Source organism: Coregonus lavaretus (assembly GCF_964263955.1).
Source record: "Coregonus lavaretus genome assembly, chromosome: 1".
In the NCBI taxonomy this organism is placed as follows: Eukaryota; Metazoa; Chordata; class Actinopteri; order Salmoniformes; family Salmonidae; genus Coregonus; species Coregonus lavaretus.
In genome coordinates, this window is record NC_139988.1 from 23,436,709 (window position 1) to 23,453,731 (window position 17,023).

Here is a 17,023-nt window from a genome sequence, read left to right on the forward strand (position 1 = left end):
TTTTTATTATTATTTTTTTGTAAAGTATAAAAATGCGCTGCAATTTTTCAATAAAATAAACTGCTGTTCCAATTGCGTCCACTGGATGGCGCAATAGCAATTGTGTTAAGCAAGCAAACTGTTTATACCGGGGCAGAGCAAGTAGGTCAAGCACGTGCAGCCAATGAGCTACTTTGTTTTGCCCGCGATATTTATTACGGCTTCTACTTTTAACATTATGTGCTTTGGCACCCTCATTGCCCCAATATGTCTCTGTCAAAAAAGAGAAAAGTGGACGCAGAGTGCAGAGTGTTCCAAGAAAAATGGTCATCCTATTTATTCACAGAATTGAATGGGAAAGCTGTATGTTTGGTGTGTTCAGAGCATGTTGCAGTGCTGAAAGAATATAACCTTCGTCGCCACTATGTGAGTCTTCATGCCGACAAATATGACAACTTTCAAGGACAGCGGAGATGAGAGAAGGTGAATGAACTGTTGGCGGGTCTGAAGAAACAGCAGTCTGTGTTTACTCACAGCCGAGACATCAGTGACGCTGCAGTGAAAGCTAGCTACCTCATTGCTAATGAAATCGCAGTGGCTTCAAAACCATTTAGTGAGGGTGAATTTGTAAAAACATGCATGATGAAGGCAGCGGAGATTGTGTGCCCTGAAAAGCGGCAGGCTTTTGCAAATATCAGCCTGACAAGAAACACAGTTGCAGACAGGATTTCCGATCTTTCAGTGGATTTGGACAGCCAGTTGAAGCAAAAAGTAAAGTCATTTATTGCGTTTTCGGTTGCAATTGATGAAAGCACGGACATTACAGATGTTGCACAACTGGCCATTTTCATCCGCGGAGTTGATGACACATTGACCGTCACCGAGGAGTTCGTGGAGTTGGTGCCGATGACAGATACAACGACAGCAGCTGATATTTTTACCGCACTCGTCGGCGCGCTGGACAGGGTCGGAGTGGACTGGTCCCGCGCTGTCAGCCTGGCTACAGATGGTGCGCCCTCAATGATCGGGAAAAAAGCAGGCGTTGTGACAAAGTTCAGAGAGAAAGTGCAATCTGCAAATGGAGGACGTGATTTTTTGACTTTTCACTGTATTTTGCACCAGGAGGCTTTGTGTTGCAAGTCATTAAAGATGGATAACGTCATGAAGGTGGTCATCCAAACTGTTAATTTCATCCGATCCAGAAGCCTGAATCACCGTCAGTTTGACAGCCTTCTCAGAGAGAAAGACCACATCTATGGCCTGCCATACCACACTGAGGTAAGATGGTTAAGCCGAGGTGCTGTGCTGAGGCGTTTCTTTGATTTACGAGAAGAAATTGAACAGTTCATGGAAGAAAAGGGCAAACCAGTGTTAGAATTTCATTCCGCATAATGGATGCAGGACCTTGCATTTATGGTGGATGTTACAGAGCACCTGAATAACTTGAACAAACAGCTGCAAGGTCGCAACAAAGTTGTCACGCAGTATTATGACAGCATACGTTCTTTCAAGTTGAAGCTGTCATTGTGGGAGACGCAACTTGCCGGTGGTGATGCAGCTCACTTCCCCTGTCTGAAAAATGTGTGCGCGACCCAACATGTGGCAGACATGAAGCGGTTCAAAGATAAAATAACGGGACTGTTACGGGAGTTTGAGCAACGCTTTCAGATTTATGTTTATATGTTTTTATGTTGATGTGCTATTGTTTTTAATTGATTTTATTTTATTTGTATATTTAACCTATTCTTGACTCTGTGGTTCTTGCACTTGTTTGGGGAACAGGATTTCATTATTTTTATCTACATTTCTGCCTGAGAAATGACACCCTGATATAGTTCTGTGATCTGTGATATACTTCTGTGAATCACTGAGGCATTGTGTGTTTGTGTGTTCTTTGTCCTCAGAACTTTCAAATAACTTGAGGTGTTTTATGATTAATAGTGATGTTGTGCTTTTGGACACTGTCCTCAGGCTCCAGCTTTATGTTTATATGTTTTTATGTTGATGTGCTATTGTTTTTAATTGATTTTATTTTATTTGTATATTTAACCTATTCTTGACTCTGTGGTTCTTGCACTTGTTTGGGGAACAGGATTTCATTATTTTTATCTACATTTCTGCCTGAGAAATGACACCCTGATATAGTTCTGTGATCTGTGAAACAGTTCTGTTAATCACTGAGGCATTGTGTGTTTGTGTGTTCTTTTTCTTTAGAATTTTCAAATAAACTTGACGTGTTTTATGATTAATAGTGATGTTGTGCTTGTACTATTTTGGACACACTGTCCTCAGGCTCCAGCTTTATGTTGTATGTTGATCGTATTAAAACAAAGAAAACAATCTGAAGTTGTTGTTTTTAAGTTATATATACCATGATTTTTCCGGTCCGGCCCACTTGGGAATAGATTTTCCTCCATGTGGCCCCTGAGCTAAAATGAGTTTGACACCCCTGCTCTACACCCTACTCTCCCTCTCGCTTCCTCCTGTCTCTGTCTGTCTCTCTGTCTCTCTCTCTGTCTGTCTCTCCCTCTGTCTGTCTGTCTCTCCCTCGCCCTCTCGCTTCTTCCTGTCTCTGTCTCTCTCTCTCTGTCTCTCTCTCTGTCTCTCCCTCTGTTTGTCTGTCTGTCTCTCACTCGCTCTCTCTCTCTCTCTCAGGTGGCTCAGTTGTTATTGAGCAGTAACATGGTGGTAGCTCTGTTGGAGGGGGAGGTGCTAGATGGTCTAGACTCCACCTCCTCCAACACGCCCCTTCACCTGGCCGCTCGCAATGGACACAAAGACATCATCAGGTGAGAGGAGTGACTGTCCCTGACCGTGTGTGTGTTGACATTGCGTAAGTGGGCTCTCCACCCTCGAACCCCATAACCTCCAGGGTCTCTGACACGCTGTTAATGATTCCCATCCTCCTTAAATCACCACATTCCCAGGATAAGCCTTCCCTCTATCCCTCTTACACATTCTGCTGCTGCGGAATGTGGCTGCCACATACTAGAGTAGGAGGATATTAATCAAAGAACAACCCTGGAATCCCAGGCCAACCCAAGGAAGTCCTACTGGCCAAAAACTGGTTGAATCAACGTTGTTTCCATGTAATTTCAACCCATAAATTTAATTTGATGACGTTAAATCAACTTGGAAAACAGATTGGATTTGCAAAAAGTAATCAACTTAAGGGACTTTCGCCTTTATTTCTACCATCCTAAATCCAATGACAAGGTGGCATTTTTGGTTGATTTCACATTGAATTCATGTTAGTTGACAACTCAGCCAAACCTAAATCAAAACTAGACGTTGAACTGACATCTGTGCCCAGTGGGGTGTCTCTTTTCCACTATTGACTTGAGCTTGTTCTAAAGGTGCATGTTGGTAAAAACCTGTCACTGTATTCCATTTAGGCTCTGGTCAAAAGTAGTGCACTATATAGGGAATAGGGTGCCATTTGGGGATGCACCGCTTTTGCACCTTCTCTACTACATTTGTGAGACTTTGGTTCCTCATACAGATTCCACCCACTTTAAGCTGTATGGTTGCTTATTGTTGTGAATGGAGGGATGGGGGGATGGAAGGTCTTATAAAAGAGTCCGTTTGCAGTCTGTTTTCAGCCTCCCTTTCACTTCAGCCCAATGTGATTATTATACTGTACCTCTTAAAAAGATGCTCAGTAACCAGCTCTCCTCCTCTTTAGTCCCCCTCTCATCATTCCTCCTCTTCTTCTCCTCTTCCTCCTCTCTTTTTCCCACTCCTTCCTCCTCCTCACCTCCTCTCTTCCTTCTCCTCCTCCTCTATCCTCCCTCTTATTTTTCCACCTGCTCCTCTACCCTCCTCTCCTCCTCTACCCTCCTCTCCTCCTCTCCTCCTCTACCCTCCTCTCCTCCACTACCCTCCTCTCCTCCACTAACCTAATCTCCTCCTCTACCCTCCTCTCCTCCTCTACCCTCCTCTCCTCCTCTACCCTCCTCTCCTCCACTAACCTAATCTCCTCCTCTACCCTCCTCTCCTCCTCTACCATCCTCTCTTCCTTTACCCTCCTCTCCTCCTCTACCCTCCTCTCCTCCTCTACCCTCCTCTCCTCCACTAACCTAATCTCCTCCTCTACCCTCCTCTACCCTCCTCTACCCTCCTCTCCTCCTCTAGCCTCCTCTCCTCCTCTACCCTCCTCTCCTCCTCTACCCTCCTCTCCTCCTCTCCTCCTCTACCCTCCTCTCCTCCACTACCCTCCTCTCCTCCACTAACCTAATCTCCTCCTCTACCCTCCTCTCCTCCTCTACCCTCCTCTCCTCCTCTACCCTCCTCTCCTCCACTAACCTAATCTCCTCCTCTACCCTCCTCTCCTCCTCTACCATCCTCTCCTCCTCTACCCTCCTCTCCTCCTCTACCCTCCTCTCCTCCACTAACCTAATCTCCTCCTCTACCCTCCTCTCCTCCTCTACCCTCCTCTCCTCCTCTACCCTCCTCCTCTACCCTCCTCTCCTCCTCTACCCTCCTCTCCTCCACTAACCTAATCTCCTCCTCTACCCTCATCTCCTCCTCTACCCTCCTCTCCTCCTCTACCCCCCTCTCCTCCTCTACCCTCCTCTCCTCCTCTACCCTCCTCTCCTCCTCTACCCTCCTCTCCTCCTCTACCCTCCTCTCCTCCACTAACCTAATCTCCTCCTCTACCCTCATCTCCTCCTCTACCCTCCTCTCCTCCTCTACCCTCCTCTCCTCCTCTACCCTCCTCTCCTCCACTAACCTAATCTCCTCCTCTACCCTCCTCTCCCCTCCTCTCCTCCTCTACCCTCCTCTCCTCCTCTACCAGCCTCTCCTCCTCTACCCTCCTCTCCTCCTCTACCCCCCTCTCCTCCTCTACCCTCCTCTCCTCCTCTACCCTCCTCTCCTCCTCTCCTCCTCTACCATCCTCTCCTCCTCTACCATCCTCTCCTCCTCTACCATCCTCTCCTCCTCTACCCTCCTCTCCTCCACTAACCTAATCTCCTCCTCTACCCTCATCTCCTCCTCTACCCTCCTCTCCTCCTCTACCCCCCTCTCCTCCTCTACCCTCCTCTCCTCCTCTACCCCCCTCTCCTCCACTAACCTAATCTCCTCCACTAACCTAATCTCCTCCTCTACCCTCCTCTCCTCCTCTACCCTCCTCTCCTCCTCTACCCTCCTCTCCTCCTCTACCATCCTCTCCTCCTCTACCCTCCTCTCCTCCTCTACCCTCCTCTCCTCCTCTACCCTCCTCTCCCCCTCTCCTCCTCTACCCTCCTCTCCTCCACTAACCTAATCTCCTCCTCTACCCTCCTCTCCTCCTCTACCATCCTCTCCTCCTCTACCCTCCTCTCCTCCTCTCCTCCTCTACCCTCCTCTCCTCCACTAACCTAATCTCCTCCTCTACCCTCCTCTCCTCCTCTCCTCTCCTCCTCTCCTCCTCTACCCTCCTCTCCTCCTCTACCCTCCTCTCCTCCTCTACCCTCCTCTCCTCCTCTCCTCCTCTACCCTCCTCTAACCTCCTCCACTAACCTCCTCTCCTCCTCTACCATCCTCTCCTCCTCTACCATCCTCTCCTCCTCTACCCTCCTCTCCTCCTCTATCCTCCTCTCCTCCTCTACCCTCCTCTCCTCCTCTACCATCCTCTCCTCCTTTACCCTCCTCTCCTCCTCTACCCTCCTCTCCTCCTCTACCCTCCTCTCCTCCACTAACCTAATCTCCTCCTCTACCCTCCTCTACCCTCCTCTACCCTCCTCTCCTCCTCTACCCTCCTCTCCTCCTCTACCCTCCTCTCCTCCTCTCCTCCTCTACCCTCCTCTCCTCCACTACCCTCCTCTCCTCCACTAACCTAATCTCCTCCTCTACCCTCCTCTTCTCCTCTACCCTCCTCTCCTCCTCTACCCTCCTCTCCTCCACTAACCTAATCTCCTCCTCTACCCTCCTCTCCTCCTCTACCATCCTCTCCTCCTCTACCCTCCTCTCCTCCTCTACCCTCCTCTCCTCCACTAACCTAATCTCCTCCTCTACCCTCCTCTACCCTCCTCTCCTCCTCTACCCTCCTCTCCTCATCTACCCTCCTCTCCTCCTCTACCCTCCTCTCCTCCTCTACCCTCCTCTCCTCCTCTACCCTCCTCTCCTCCACTAACCTAATCTCCTCCTCTACCCTCATCTCCTCCTCTACCCTCCTCTCCTCCTCTACCCCCCTCTCCTCCTCTACCTTCCTCTCCTCCTCTACCCTCCTCTCCTCCTCTACCCTCCTCTCCTCCTCTACCCTCCTCTCCTCCACTAACCTAATCTCCTCCTCTACCCTCATCTCCTCCTCTACCCTCCTCTCCTCCTCTACCCTCCTCTCCTCCTCTACCCTCCTCTCCTCCTCTACCCTCCTCTCCTCCACTAACCTAATCTCCTCCTCTACCCTCCTCTCCTCCTCTACCCTCCTCTCCTCCTCTACCAGCCTCTCCTCCTCTACCCTCCTCTCCTCCTCTACCCCCCTCTCCTCCTCTACCCTCCTCTCCTCCTCTACCCTCCTCTCCTCCTCTCCTCCTCTACCATCCTCTCCTCCTCTACCATCCTCTCCTCCTCTACCCTCCTCTCCTCCTCTACCCTCCTCTCCTCCTCTACCCTCCTCTCCTCCACTAACCTAATCTCCTCCTCTACCCTCATCTCCTCCTCTACCCTCCTCTCCTCCTCTACCCCCCTCTCCTCCTCTACCCTCCTCTCCTCCTCTACCCCCCTCTCCTCCTCTACCCTCCTCTCCTCCACTAACCTAATCTCCTCCTCTACCCTCCTCTCCTCCTCTACCCTCCTCTCCTCCTCTACCATCCTCTCCTCCTCTACCCTCCTCTCCTCCTCTACCCCCCCTCCTCCTCTACCCTCCTCTCCTCCTCTACCCTCCTCTCCTCCACTAACCTAATCTCCTCCTCTACCCTCCTCTCCTCCTCTACCCTCCTCTCCTCCTCTACCCTCCTCTCCTCCTCTACCCTCCTCTCCCCCTCTCCTCCTCTACCCTCCTCTCCTCCACTAACCTAATCTCCTCCTCTACCCTCCTCTCCTCCTCTACCCTCCTCTCCCCCTCTCCTCCTCTACCCTCCTCTCCTCCACTAACCTAATCTCCTCCTCTACCCTCCTCTCCTCCTCTACCATCCTCTCCTCCTCTACCCTCCTCTCCTCCTCTCCTCCTCTACCCTCCTCTCCTCCACTAACCTAATCTCCTCCTCTACCCTCCTCTCCTCCTCTACCCTCCTCTCCTCCTCTCCTCTCTTCCTCTCCTCCTCTACCCTCCTCTCCTCCTCTACCCTCCTCTCCTCCTCTCCTCCTCTACCCTCCTCTAACCTCCTCCACTAACCTCCTCTCCTCCTCTACCTTCCTCTCCTCCTCTACCATCCTCTCCTCCTCTACCCTCCTCTCCTCCTCTATCCTCCTCTCCTCCTCTACCCTCCTCTCCTCCTCTACCCTCCTCTCCTCCTCTACCCTCCTCTCCTCCACTAACCTCCTCTCCTCCTCTACCCTCCTCTCCTCCTCTACCCTCCTCTCCTCCTCTACCCTCCTCTCCTCCACTAACCTCCTCTCCTCCTCTCCCCTCCTCTCCTCCTCTACCCTCCTCTCCTCTTTTTTTCTCCTCTACACTCTCCTTCCTTCCCTTATTTTCCTGGTGTTGTGGGAGTCTGTGGATCATCTCTTTGACGTTCCCTCCCCATGCCAGGCATTCCCAGAGGAACGCCAGATTCCCAGGCTGTGTCCCAAATTCTCCACATAGTGCAGAGCAATGGGCCTGGTCAAACGCGACCCCAGATTTCCTCCACCACATCCACAACTGTCTGAATCTGATACCTTAAGCATTCCTACAGCTGGGCTCCTGTGTCTGTCTGTCTGTGTGTTGTTAGTGTGTAAAACCTCCTGTCTGTGTGTATTTCGTTCTCAGGTTGCTACTGAAGGCTGGTATAGACATCAACAGAGCCACTAAGGCTGGGACCTCTCTGCACGAGGCTGCCCTCTATGGCAAGACGGAAGTGGTGCGCCTGCTGCTGGACGTAAGACTTAACACTACCATCTAAATCTCTTTACTGGGTGTGTCCCAAATGGCACACTACTTCCTATTTAGTGCACTACTTTCGACAGGCTCTGGACAAAATTAGTGCACTACTGTATATAGGGAATAGGGTGCCATTTGGACGCATGCACTGAGGTATCTACTGAAGAAGCATAAGACTGGATGCTGTTTCTGTCTTATCCAAACATGACACGGACAAAGGAGTTCAGGATATATGTGAGCTATTCTGTAGACGTCGCTGGAGTTAGCGTACACAGAAACAGACTGGCTAAGGATTGATAGTCACACTCACAAGAGAAGTGCTGCAAAGAGTACGTTGCTTTTAAAAAAGATGTTGAGAGTTGTTGTTCTTCAATAAGGGATGGGGGTGACGCATAGCTCCTGGTTGGAGCAGGGGGTAGCTGCATCCCAGTATGGTGACCGGAGTATGGGTGAGTGGGTGTGTCGAAAGGAAAAGAGTGGGTGTGTGGAAAGGAGTGGGTGTGTCGAAAGCGCTCTGCTATAGGTTAGACGGTTTTGATTGAGCTGTGGTTTTTTCCCCTTCCATTTCTTACCGTGCAACTACCGTACATTGAGCTACCATACCGCGAGAGTTAGGATTTCTGTTTTTAAGCCAGTGGATGAGTCAGTCGTATTTCACTGTTAGTTTTACACAAATAATTGTACATGATTGTTTATTTTAGATTTAAGTATTGATGATGGGTGTAGGGTTGATTCATGCGTTGTATGCGTGTGCTTACCGTTGCCGGACAGTAGTGCTTGTCAAGCTGGAGCGAAGGTCACTGTGTTCCGGTGTTGTTGCCATTCATGCCCTCCTCATTGAGTAGTAGACTGTATGTATGTATCAAGGTGACATCTAGATGATTATCAATATTAGTTATTTATTGTGTAGGCTGCTTTCCTACTTGAAATAAAATAATGTGAGAGAAAAAAATTGCCACGTTAGCTACCTCCGGCGACACGACCATGATACCCAGTAGGAAGGCAGGCACAACACCGCCGCATCGGTCCCCGGCTTAATATCGACTCGTAGTGCAGCCCAATCAGCCACGCAAAACGGTCTTTAGTGGCAACAAATCTGCCCATTTAGCTGATTCGCTTTCGACACACCCACTCCTTTCGACACACCCACTCACCCATACTCTGGTCGCCATATTGGGCTGCAGCTACCCAGACTTTTTAGGGAGTGTGTGTGTGTTGGAGACTAACGATCTGTGTGTGTGTGTGTGTGTGTGTGTGTAATGCCCATGCAGGCTGGTATTAATGTAAACCTGCGTAACACCTACAACCAGACAGCTCTGGACAACGTTAACCAGTTCACCACCTCATCAGCCAGCAAGGACATCAAGATACTATTACGAGGTGAGATAGATAGGCCTCCTCTCCTACATATTACTCTCTTTGATTTCTGGACCTACCGCTCCACTGTATATTTCCCCAGGGTGTTGTATTGTTTCCAATGCATTCTCCAGTTCACACTTTTAGACGTTATCCCCCCAGGGGTGTTGCTTTGTTCTGATTTGGTCTATAATATCTAATTCCCCCCTCTCTCTCTCTCTCTCTCTCTCTCTCTCTCTAGAAGCATTAGGGTCTCTCCAGGTGAGAGCGGTGAAGGACTACTGGAACCTTCATGACCCTACAGCCCTCAACCTCCGAGCAGGAGACCTCATTATGGTACACTTGCGTGCGTGTGTGCGTACGTATGTGCGTGTTCGTGCCTAAAAGTAAACAATCACAGTTGTTTCTGTCCTGGAGGCAGAGCTGCTCTCATAACAAGATTGAATGAGGAGAACTACTGTCTTGAGGTAGCTGCATTGTGAGGGGGAATTCTGTGTACTTGTGAGTTTGTTTCTAGAGGTTTGAGGTTATGGTGTGAGGTATTTTAAAGTGCTGACGGTAATTTGGTGTACCCTACTGTTAGCGTGTAAGTCGGTACATTGTGTAAGTTTTGTTTGTGGAGTGAGGTGTGGCGTTTTGGGGTAATTTGGTGTACTCTTAAGTTGTCAACTGTTTGTAATTATGGTGTTAGGTATGCTGCTGTGTTGGCGGTATGTCTAGGGTTAATTGACTATACTGTGTAAAAAGTTAGAGTAGAGTTGGAGGTTGTTCTAAGGTACCTAGCAGGTAAAGACAAGCTCCAGTCATTAGTTAGTGCATTCCATTGCTTGAGACATCACCATTTGCAAGCCGTGTGTGTGTGTCATACCTTAATTTCCTTACACAGTGCTTGAACTTTGTTGTTGTGTACTGTGCTAGCTACACTGTCTGAACTCTCTAATATTTGTTTTTGGCCCCTCCGGGCATTTGTTAAGACTCGCTCAGAAAGTGGGTGTGTATGTGTTTGTGTGTGTGCTCGCTCAGAAAGTGTGTGTGTGTTAGCTTTTCCATTGTAGTGTTCAGTGTTCCCTGGGGCATGTCTTCCATAGATCCTCTCAGCTGGCCTGACACACACAGTGGGCAGTGGGGATGCTGTGCACTGTACCCGAGCCTGTGCCAACCCTGTCTGCCCTAGCCCTCTAACCCTGCACATACCCTGCCCACATTGGAATGTTAATAAGCCCATTTCCGTTACTCATAGAGATAGATGAGGCGTAGAATACTAGCTATTATGCATGTGTTGAGTTTTATGTGTACAGCACAAGCAGGGTCGTATTCACTCACCAAACAGAAGAAAACGGACTGAAACGGGGAGGGACTACCTGAACTTGTCAATAAGAAACTCTTTAAAAAATAAATAATTAGGGGGTAGATCAGCTTTAATATTGCAGATAGATTGTAACTTCCATCAATGTAATTGTCTGCATCATTTCCAATCCCCCATATATTTTTTTCGCTAATAAACTCAGCAAAAAAAGAAATGTCCTCTCACTGTCAACTGCGTTTCTTTTCAGCAAACTTAACATGTGTAAATATTTGTATGAACATAACAAGATTCAACAACTGAGACATAAACTGAACAAGTTCCACAGACATGTGACTAACAGAAATGGAATAATGTGTCCCTGAACAAAGGGGAGTCAAAATCAAAAGTAACAGTCAGTATCTGGTGTGGCCACCAGCTGCATTAAGTACTGCAGTGCATCTCCTCCTCATGGACTGCACCAGGCCTCGGTGTAACGCTCATTCCTTCGACGATAAACGCGAATCTGACCATCACCCCTGGTGAAACAAAACCGCGACTTGTCAGTGAAGAGCACTTTTTGCCAGTCCTGTGTGGTCCAGCGACGGTGGGTTTGTGCCCATAGGCGACGTTGTTGCGGTGATGTCTGGTGAGGACCTGCCTTACAACAGGCCTACAAGCCCTCAGTCCAGCCTCGCAGCCTATTGCGGACAGTCTGAGCACTGATGGAGGGATTGTGCGTTCCTGGTGTAACTCGGGCAGTTGTTGTTGCCATCTTGTACCTGTCCCGCAGGTGTGATGTTCGGATGTACCGATCCTGTGCAGGTGTTGTTACACGTGGTCTGCCACTGTGAGGACGATCAGCTGTCCGTCCTGTCTCCCTGTAGCGCTGTCTTAGGCGTCTCACAGTACGGACATTGCAATTTATTGACTGACATCTGCAGTCCTCATGCCTCCTTGCAGCATGCCTAAGGCACGTTCACGCAGATTAGCAGGGACCCTGGGCATCTTTCTTTTGGTGTTTTTCAGAGTCAGTAGAAAGGCCTCTTTAGTGTCATACGTTTTCATAACTGTGACATTAATTGCCTACCGTCTGTAAGCTGTTAGTGTCTTAACGACCGTTCCACAAGTGCATGTTCATTGATTCTTTATGGTTCATTGAACAAGCATGGGAAACAGTGTTTAACCCCTTTACAATGAAGATCTGTGAAGTTATTTGGATTTTTACGAATTATCTTTCAAAGACAGGGTCCTGAAAAAGGGACTTTTCTTTTTTTGCTGAGTTTATATATAGATATATACACATACATACATACACATATCAATAAGAAACTCTTGTTATCGTTGCAAAACAGTTTGCTACGGTGTGCACTAATGGCTACGACCTAGACTTCAATGTAACAGCTCTCACATCAGGTGGCGCAACCATTCTGTGGGTAGAAGTTGACTGATAACCACTTATAATCAACACACATTCACTCAAATAGCACAACTATAATGATGAACGGTTGATTTCAGGTGTTGGAGCAGCACATGGACGGGAGGTGGAAAGGTTATATCCATGACAACCAGAGAGGAATGGACCGGATTGGATACTTCCCTCCGTCTGTAGTGGAGGTCATCAGCAGGAGAGCAGGTACACACACACACACACACACACATAAATCACACATGCCGAAGCGTACACCCAGACATACATGTGCACACAGACACACTCACATGCCCGCATGCAGCCACAAACACATACCTTCACATTTAGCTTGGTTCAACAATAGAATACCACACCAACTATGCAGCTGTAAATACCCAGTGGTATTCCAAACAGCAGCCCTAACTGAGCTAGAGGTCCTGAAACAAACTCAGCACACACACACACACGGAGGCAGACAGTACATACACACACACGGAGGCAGACAGTACATACACACACGGAGGCACACAGTACATACACACACGGAGGCACACAGTACATACACACACACGGAGGCAGACACACAAACGCTGTTTAATCAGATTAGCAGGGCCAGATTGGGAAGTGTCAGCGCAGTTCTAAAACCCTGAGACTGCGTAAGGAGTGTGTATGTGTGTGTGCACAAGTTTGTGTGTGTGAAGGGAAATCCCAGTTGAAAGCTCAGTTGAGTCGTTGACAGGTCCTTGCTATTAGAGCAAACTTATCAGAGGCAAACTCAGCAATGTGTGTGTTCGTCTTTGAGTGTGTGTGTGTGTGTGTGTACTGCGTGATAGTGTCAACAGTGTGTCAGTATCCCACTGCTGTCGTGGACACACACAGAGCCTAGAAAGCCTCCCTCAGCAGTAGTGCTGATATGAAAGCTCTCTCTATGGCTCTATGGGAATGAAAGCTCCTGCCGAACCACTCTGCTACTACCATTTTGTCACATTAATTCACTAGCTATTACATAAGGAGCTTGGAGATTCATACATATATTTAGCTGCCTTCACGGTTTTATGAATCTGTAAGGATAGAATGCAGGATCCATCTCCTAGGTGGGACCTCAGCCTTCTAAAAGGCTATACTGTGTGTACTAGTTGCAAACACACCTTCTCCATCCTTTAATTAAGCCAGTGGTATTCAAAGTCGGGGTACCTCTACTGGTATCCAAACTAGTGGTACCCTTAGTGGGGTCACGGGGGAATTGCTGTGCCGTGGACAAAATTATTGTATGAGGCAATATACAAATGTTTTTGAAAAATATCATTTGAAAAATAAATATTTATTGAGTAAATGTATTTACTGTTTTATTTTCATGTTGATAAGAGAGATGAAAATGTAATGACTTGAAAGTTATTTGTTTATGTAAAAATGTGCCGATTTTAAGGTTGTCATTAGATTTGGGGTGTGTGAAATGGGGTCCCCACTGAAACAATTTGAATACCACTGCTTTAAGCTCTGTGTTTGTGTTCTGCTTCTGGTCTGCAGGGGGTACTCTCTCACGTCAGGTCTCGTTGCCAAGCCAAAGGCAGCAGCACTTCCTGTCCAGAGCTCCTCCCACCAGTCTTGGCTCCACCCCCCAGACAGACGACTCCTACACCCTGTACTACGACCACCCAGGTACACACATTAGCATGCATGCATCCCCCCCTCCCTCCCTCACACACACGTTAATTCCATCAACAATAACTATGACCAAAAAAATAATAATCCTGACTAAAACTATGATGATAATGAGAAGAGAAATCCTGGAAAAACCACAAACTTTTACAAATTACTTTTCATTTTAGTCGGCGAAAATGTGACGAGACGATAATTACACAATACTTTTTACATAAAGCTCCTTTTCATCGGTTTTGCCCAATCATTTAATGCAATCCTCTCATTGGCAGAATTGACATCTTTCATTGCACGATCTGATTGAGCTGATCTGCGCGGCTCTCCCACACAGCTCCCAGGCGGTCTCTTCAGTCACTTGTCAATCTTCTGAACTGATGCGAAGCCAGGACACTTAACTTGTAACTAACCTTAACTAGAAACAATAATGTTTACTCTCTCTTACTTTCATGTAGGCTATTTTTGTTTTGATCACATCAGAAGCTCTATTTTCCCATGGTGCTATTATTCATTCAGATGCGGTCTCTCACCGTCCGCAAATGCAAGTTGTGGTTGCTTTTTTCCTATGGGAAAAACAAATGCTATTTGTTGAATATTAGGAGTACAGTAATACTTCTGGCATTTCTGGAAAGCTAAAATCCTCCCCTTTTCAAGGAAACCGCTGTTATTTACCCCCTTGACAGTTATGATGGGGAAAACATCTGAGCTGTACATTGTTTAACCTGTAGCCAAGGCTTTATAGACTATGTGGTTAATTATGGCTGGCATTGGTTACAATCTGCCACAATATCAATGTTGCCAGTTAAGGTATAGGATGGGATAGTAGTCCTAGCTGGACAAAGCTATCTGAATGTGCACATGATGGAAGTTAAAGGTAGCCTAAATATTCATTATTTAATAGTTTTAAAAAAATCACTGACTATTAAATGACTAAAATGGCTATGACTAAGGGAGTGGAAGGTATTATGTGCATGTTGGAAGTTAAGTTAGAGGTTTGTGTGAACTATTTAATAAAACAAAGAAAAACTACAATGCCTAAAGTAGGACTAAAGTTGTCCAGAGTTTTAGTCGACTGATAATAACTAAAACTAAGAAGGATGAAATGGGACTAAGACTAAAATGTATTTTAATCATAAATACTAAAACTAAATCTAAAATAGGTGAGAGTTATTTACAGATATTCTCGACCTCTACTACTTCTCTCCATCCACTAAATCAATTTTGTGGAAACAAAGTGGCCTATCGTTTCCATTGGGGCCCTGACAACCCCCCAATACCCAGACCCCTACTCCATACCCGCCTTAGTCCTGCTGAGTCACCCTGGCCTGGAGTCCTCTGGCCCTGCTCTCCCCCATGGCCCCCACTCCCCAGCACACCTCCACCAAACCTGGCTTACACCGTGTGTTTTTGTTAGGTACCTGTACACCTGGCAGTCTCCTTTCAGCCCCAGCTAGTCCAGCTAGCCACAGTGAGGACATATGGGTCCTCAGGAACTCTCACACTGGTAAGAGTGTGTGTACCCAGCTACCCAGACTACCCTGTGCCCCTCTGTTTACCCACTCCCCTAGATGTACCACCCTACCACCCTCTTAAAGTCCAAATTACTGCCTCCATCCCCACCTAGAGACCCATGCTGCTGACCTGTTCCCCTCCAAGTGTCCTGTCCAAGTTTCCATTCCCAGCTAATTCCCTGATCTTGACCCAATCTTGTACTGTACACTTCTCCACTGATCCTCTCTTTCTGTCTTCCTTTCTCTCCCTCCCTGACGAGGGGTGACCGAGCCCATGGAAGCAAACTTTGCCACAATGTTATACTCTCTCCCTCCCTCCCTCTAGCAGGAGACAGGAACAGTGTTGGCAGTGCAGGCAGCAGTGCAGGTAGTGTGGGCAGCAGTCGTAGTGCTGGCAGCGGGCAGAGCTCCGAGAACGGCTTCGGACAGAACGGGACACACACTCGCCAAACTGCCGCCGCAGTGGAGCCCTACACAGTCAAGGTTAGCACAGTGACTTGGCAATTATTTTAGAAATGTTATAGCTAGCACTAGCTGAAGTAAAGATTACACTTGGTAGCAGGAAAAAAAAGAGAAAGTATATCCACCTTTTCTACAGTCATATGGATCACAAATAGCTGAACAACGTCTTCCTCTTTTTGTGTGTAGCTGGCTTCCTCTGCTGGTGAATCAGGAGAACAGCAGATTCGCTCAGTAGGACCAGTCCACAGCAAACAACCTGATGGACCTATGGGTTAGTTACACTACTGTACACCAGGGTTGGGGTCAATTCCATTAAAATTCCAGTCAATTCAGGAAGTACACTGAAATTCAAATTCTCTTGAATACTTTTCAATTAGCATTTTGTTTACTTTCTGAATTGAAATGGAATTGACCACAACCCTACTTTACACTGCTTACCATTCCGCTCTACCCTTCTCTCCTCCCTTCCCTTCTCCCCTTCCTCTCTTTTCGTATTTATACTCGGCATTTGCCCATGCCAACCCCAGAGACATTTTGTCTGTAATTTTCGGTAGATACAGTATATTCTGTATGTGCCTTTTTGTCTGTTAAACTAGCTGTATTCAGTCTACGAGGTCAGACTATCCACCGATCCTTCTAGCCCAGGCCAGGCCTACAGTACCTAGTTACAGCCACAGGGCAGAGGGGAAATGAGAAAGAAATACAGCTACTTACCTCACTACATCAACAATTCATAAACCAGCTTTCTACACAGCCAATAAACACAGCAACTTACCTCTCCACAAACCAATATAGACAACAGATCTCCTCACTATAAACCAATAAAATACATGAGATTTCAGCTCACCTCACTGCAAAACATAAAAGACAGAGGGTCAGTCCTAAATGGCACCCTAGTCCCTTTATAGGGCACTACTTTTGACCATTGCCCATAGGGCTCTGTTCAAAAGTTGTGCACTATATAGGGAATAGGTTGCCATTTGGGATACATACAGAAGCTCAGCTCTCTACAGAAGCAATAAAAGGGGACAGAGTGAGTCATTGATCTCTCACCTGTGGGTATGGGACAGGACAAGAGGGAAAAGAGATACAGGTATTCTGTCAGCTTAGGGTGTTCTGCTGAGTATGGCATGAACAAACCGCTATCAGCTGCTCAGGACCTGGGAGGGAGGAGGAAGGAAGGAGGGATGGGGAGAGAGACCACAACAGAAAGACTTCAACAGGACAGAGAGAGGGAGTGGGTAAGAGAGAAAGGGGAGGAGACAGACAGAGAAACAGACAGTGAGAGAGAATAACAGAAAACATAGTTTGAGTGTGTGTGAGAGAGAGTCAGAGTAGAGAGACATTGGAGATGGGTTGAAAGT

At 47.5% G+C, this 17,023-nt stretch overlaps 1 protein-coding gene across 1 annotated transcript in view; it reads left to right on the top strand.

The window, feature by feature from the left end:
- LOC311133081 (caskin-2-like) overlaps positions 1–17,023 on the top strand; it is a 79,500-nt gene that overhangs the window by 49,029 nt on the left and 13,448 nt on the right. The window contains exons 7-14 of the mRNA XM_084166517.1: positions 2,635–2,768; positions 7,871–7,979; positions 9,253–9,361; positions 9,579–9,673; positions 12,138–12,255; positions 13,558–13,689; positions 15,523–15,680; positions 15,846–15,930. Of these exons, the coding sequence (XP_084022643.1) occupies positions 2,635–2,768; positions 7,871–7,979; positions 9,253–9,361; positions 9,579–9,673; positions 12,138–12,255; positions 13,558–13,689; positions 15,523–15,680; positions 15,846–15,930 (940 nt within the window). The remainder of the gene's footprint in view (positions 1–2,634; positions 2,769–7,870; positions 7,980–9,252; positions 9,362–9,578; positions 9,674–12,137; positions 12,256–13,557; positions 13,690–15,522; positions 15,681–15,845; positions 15,931–17,023) is intronic.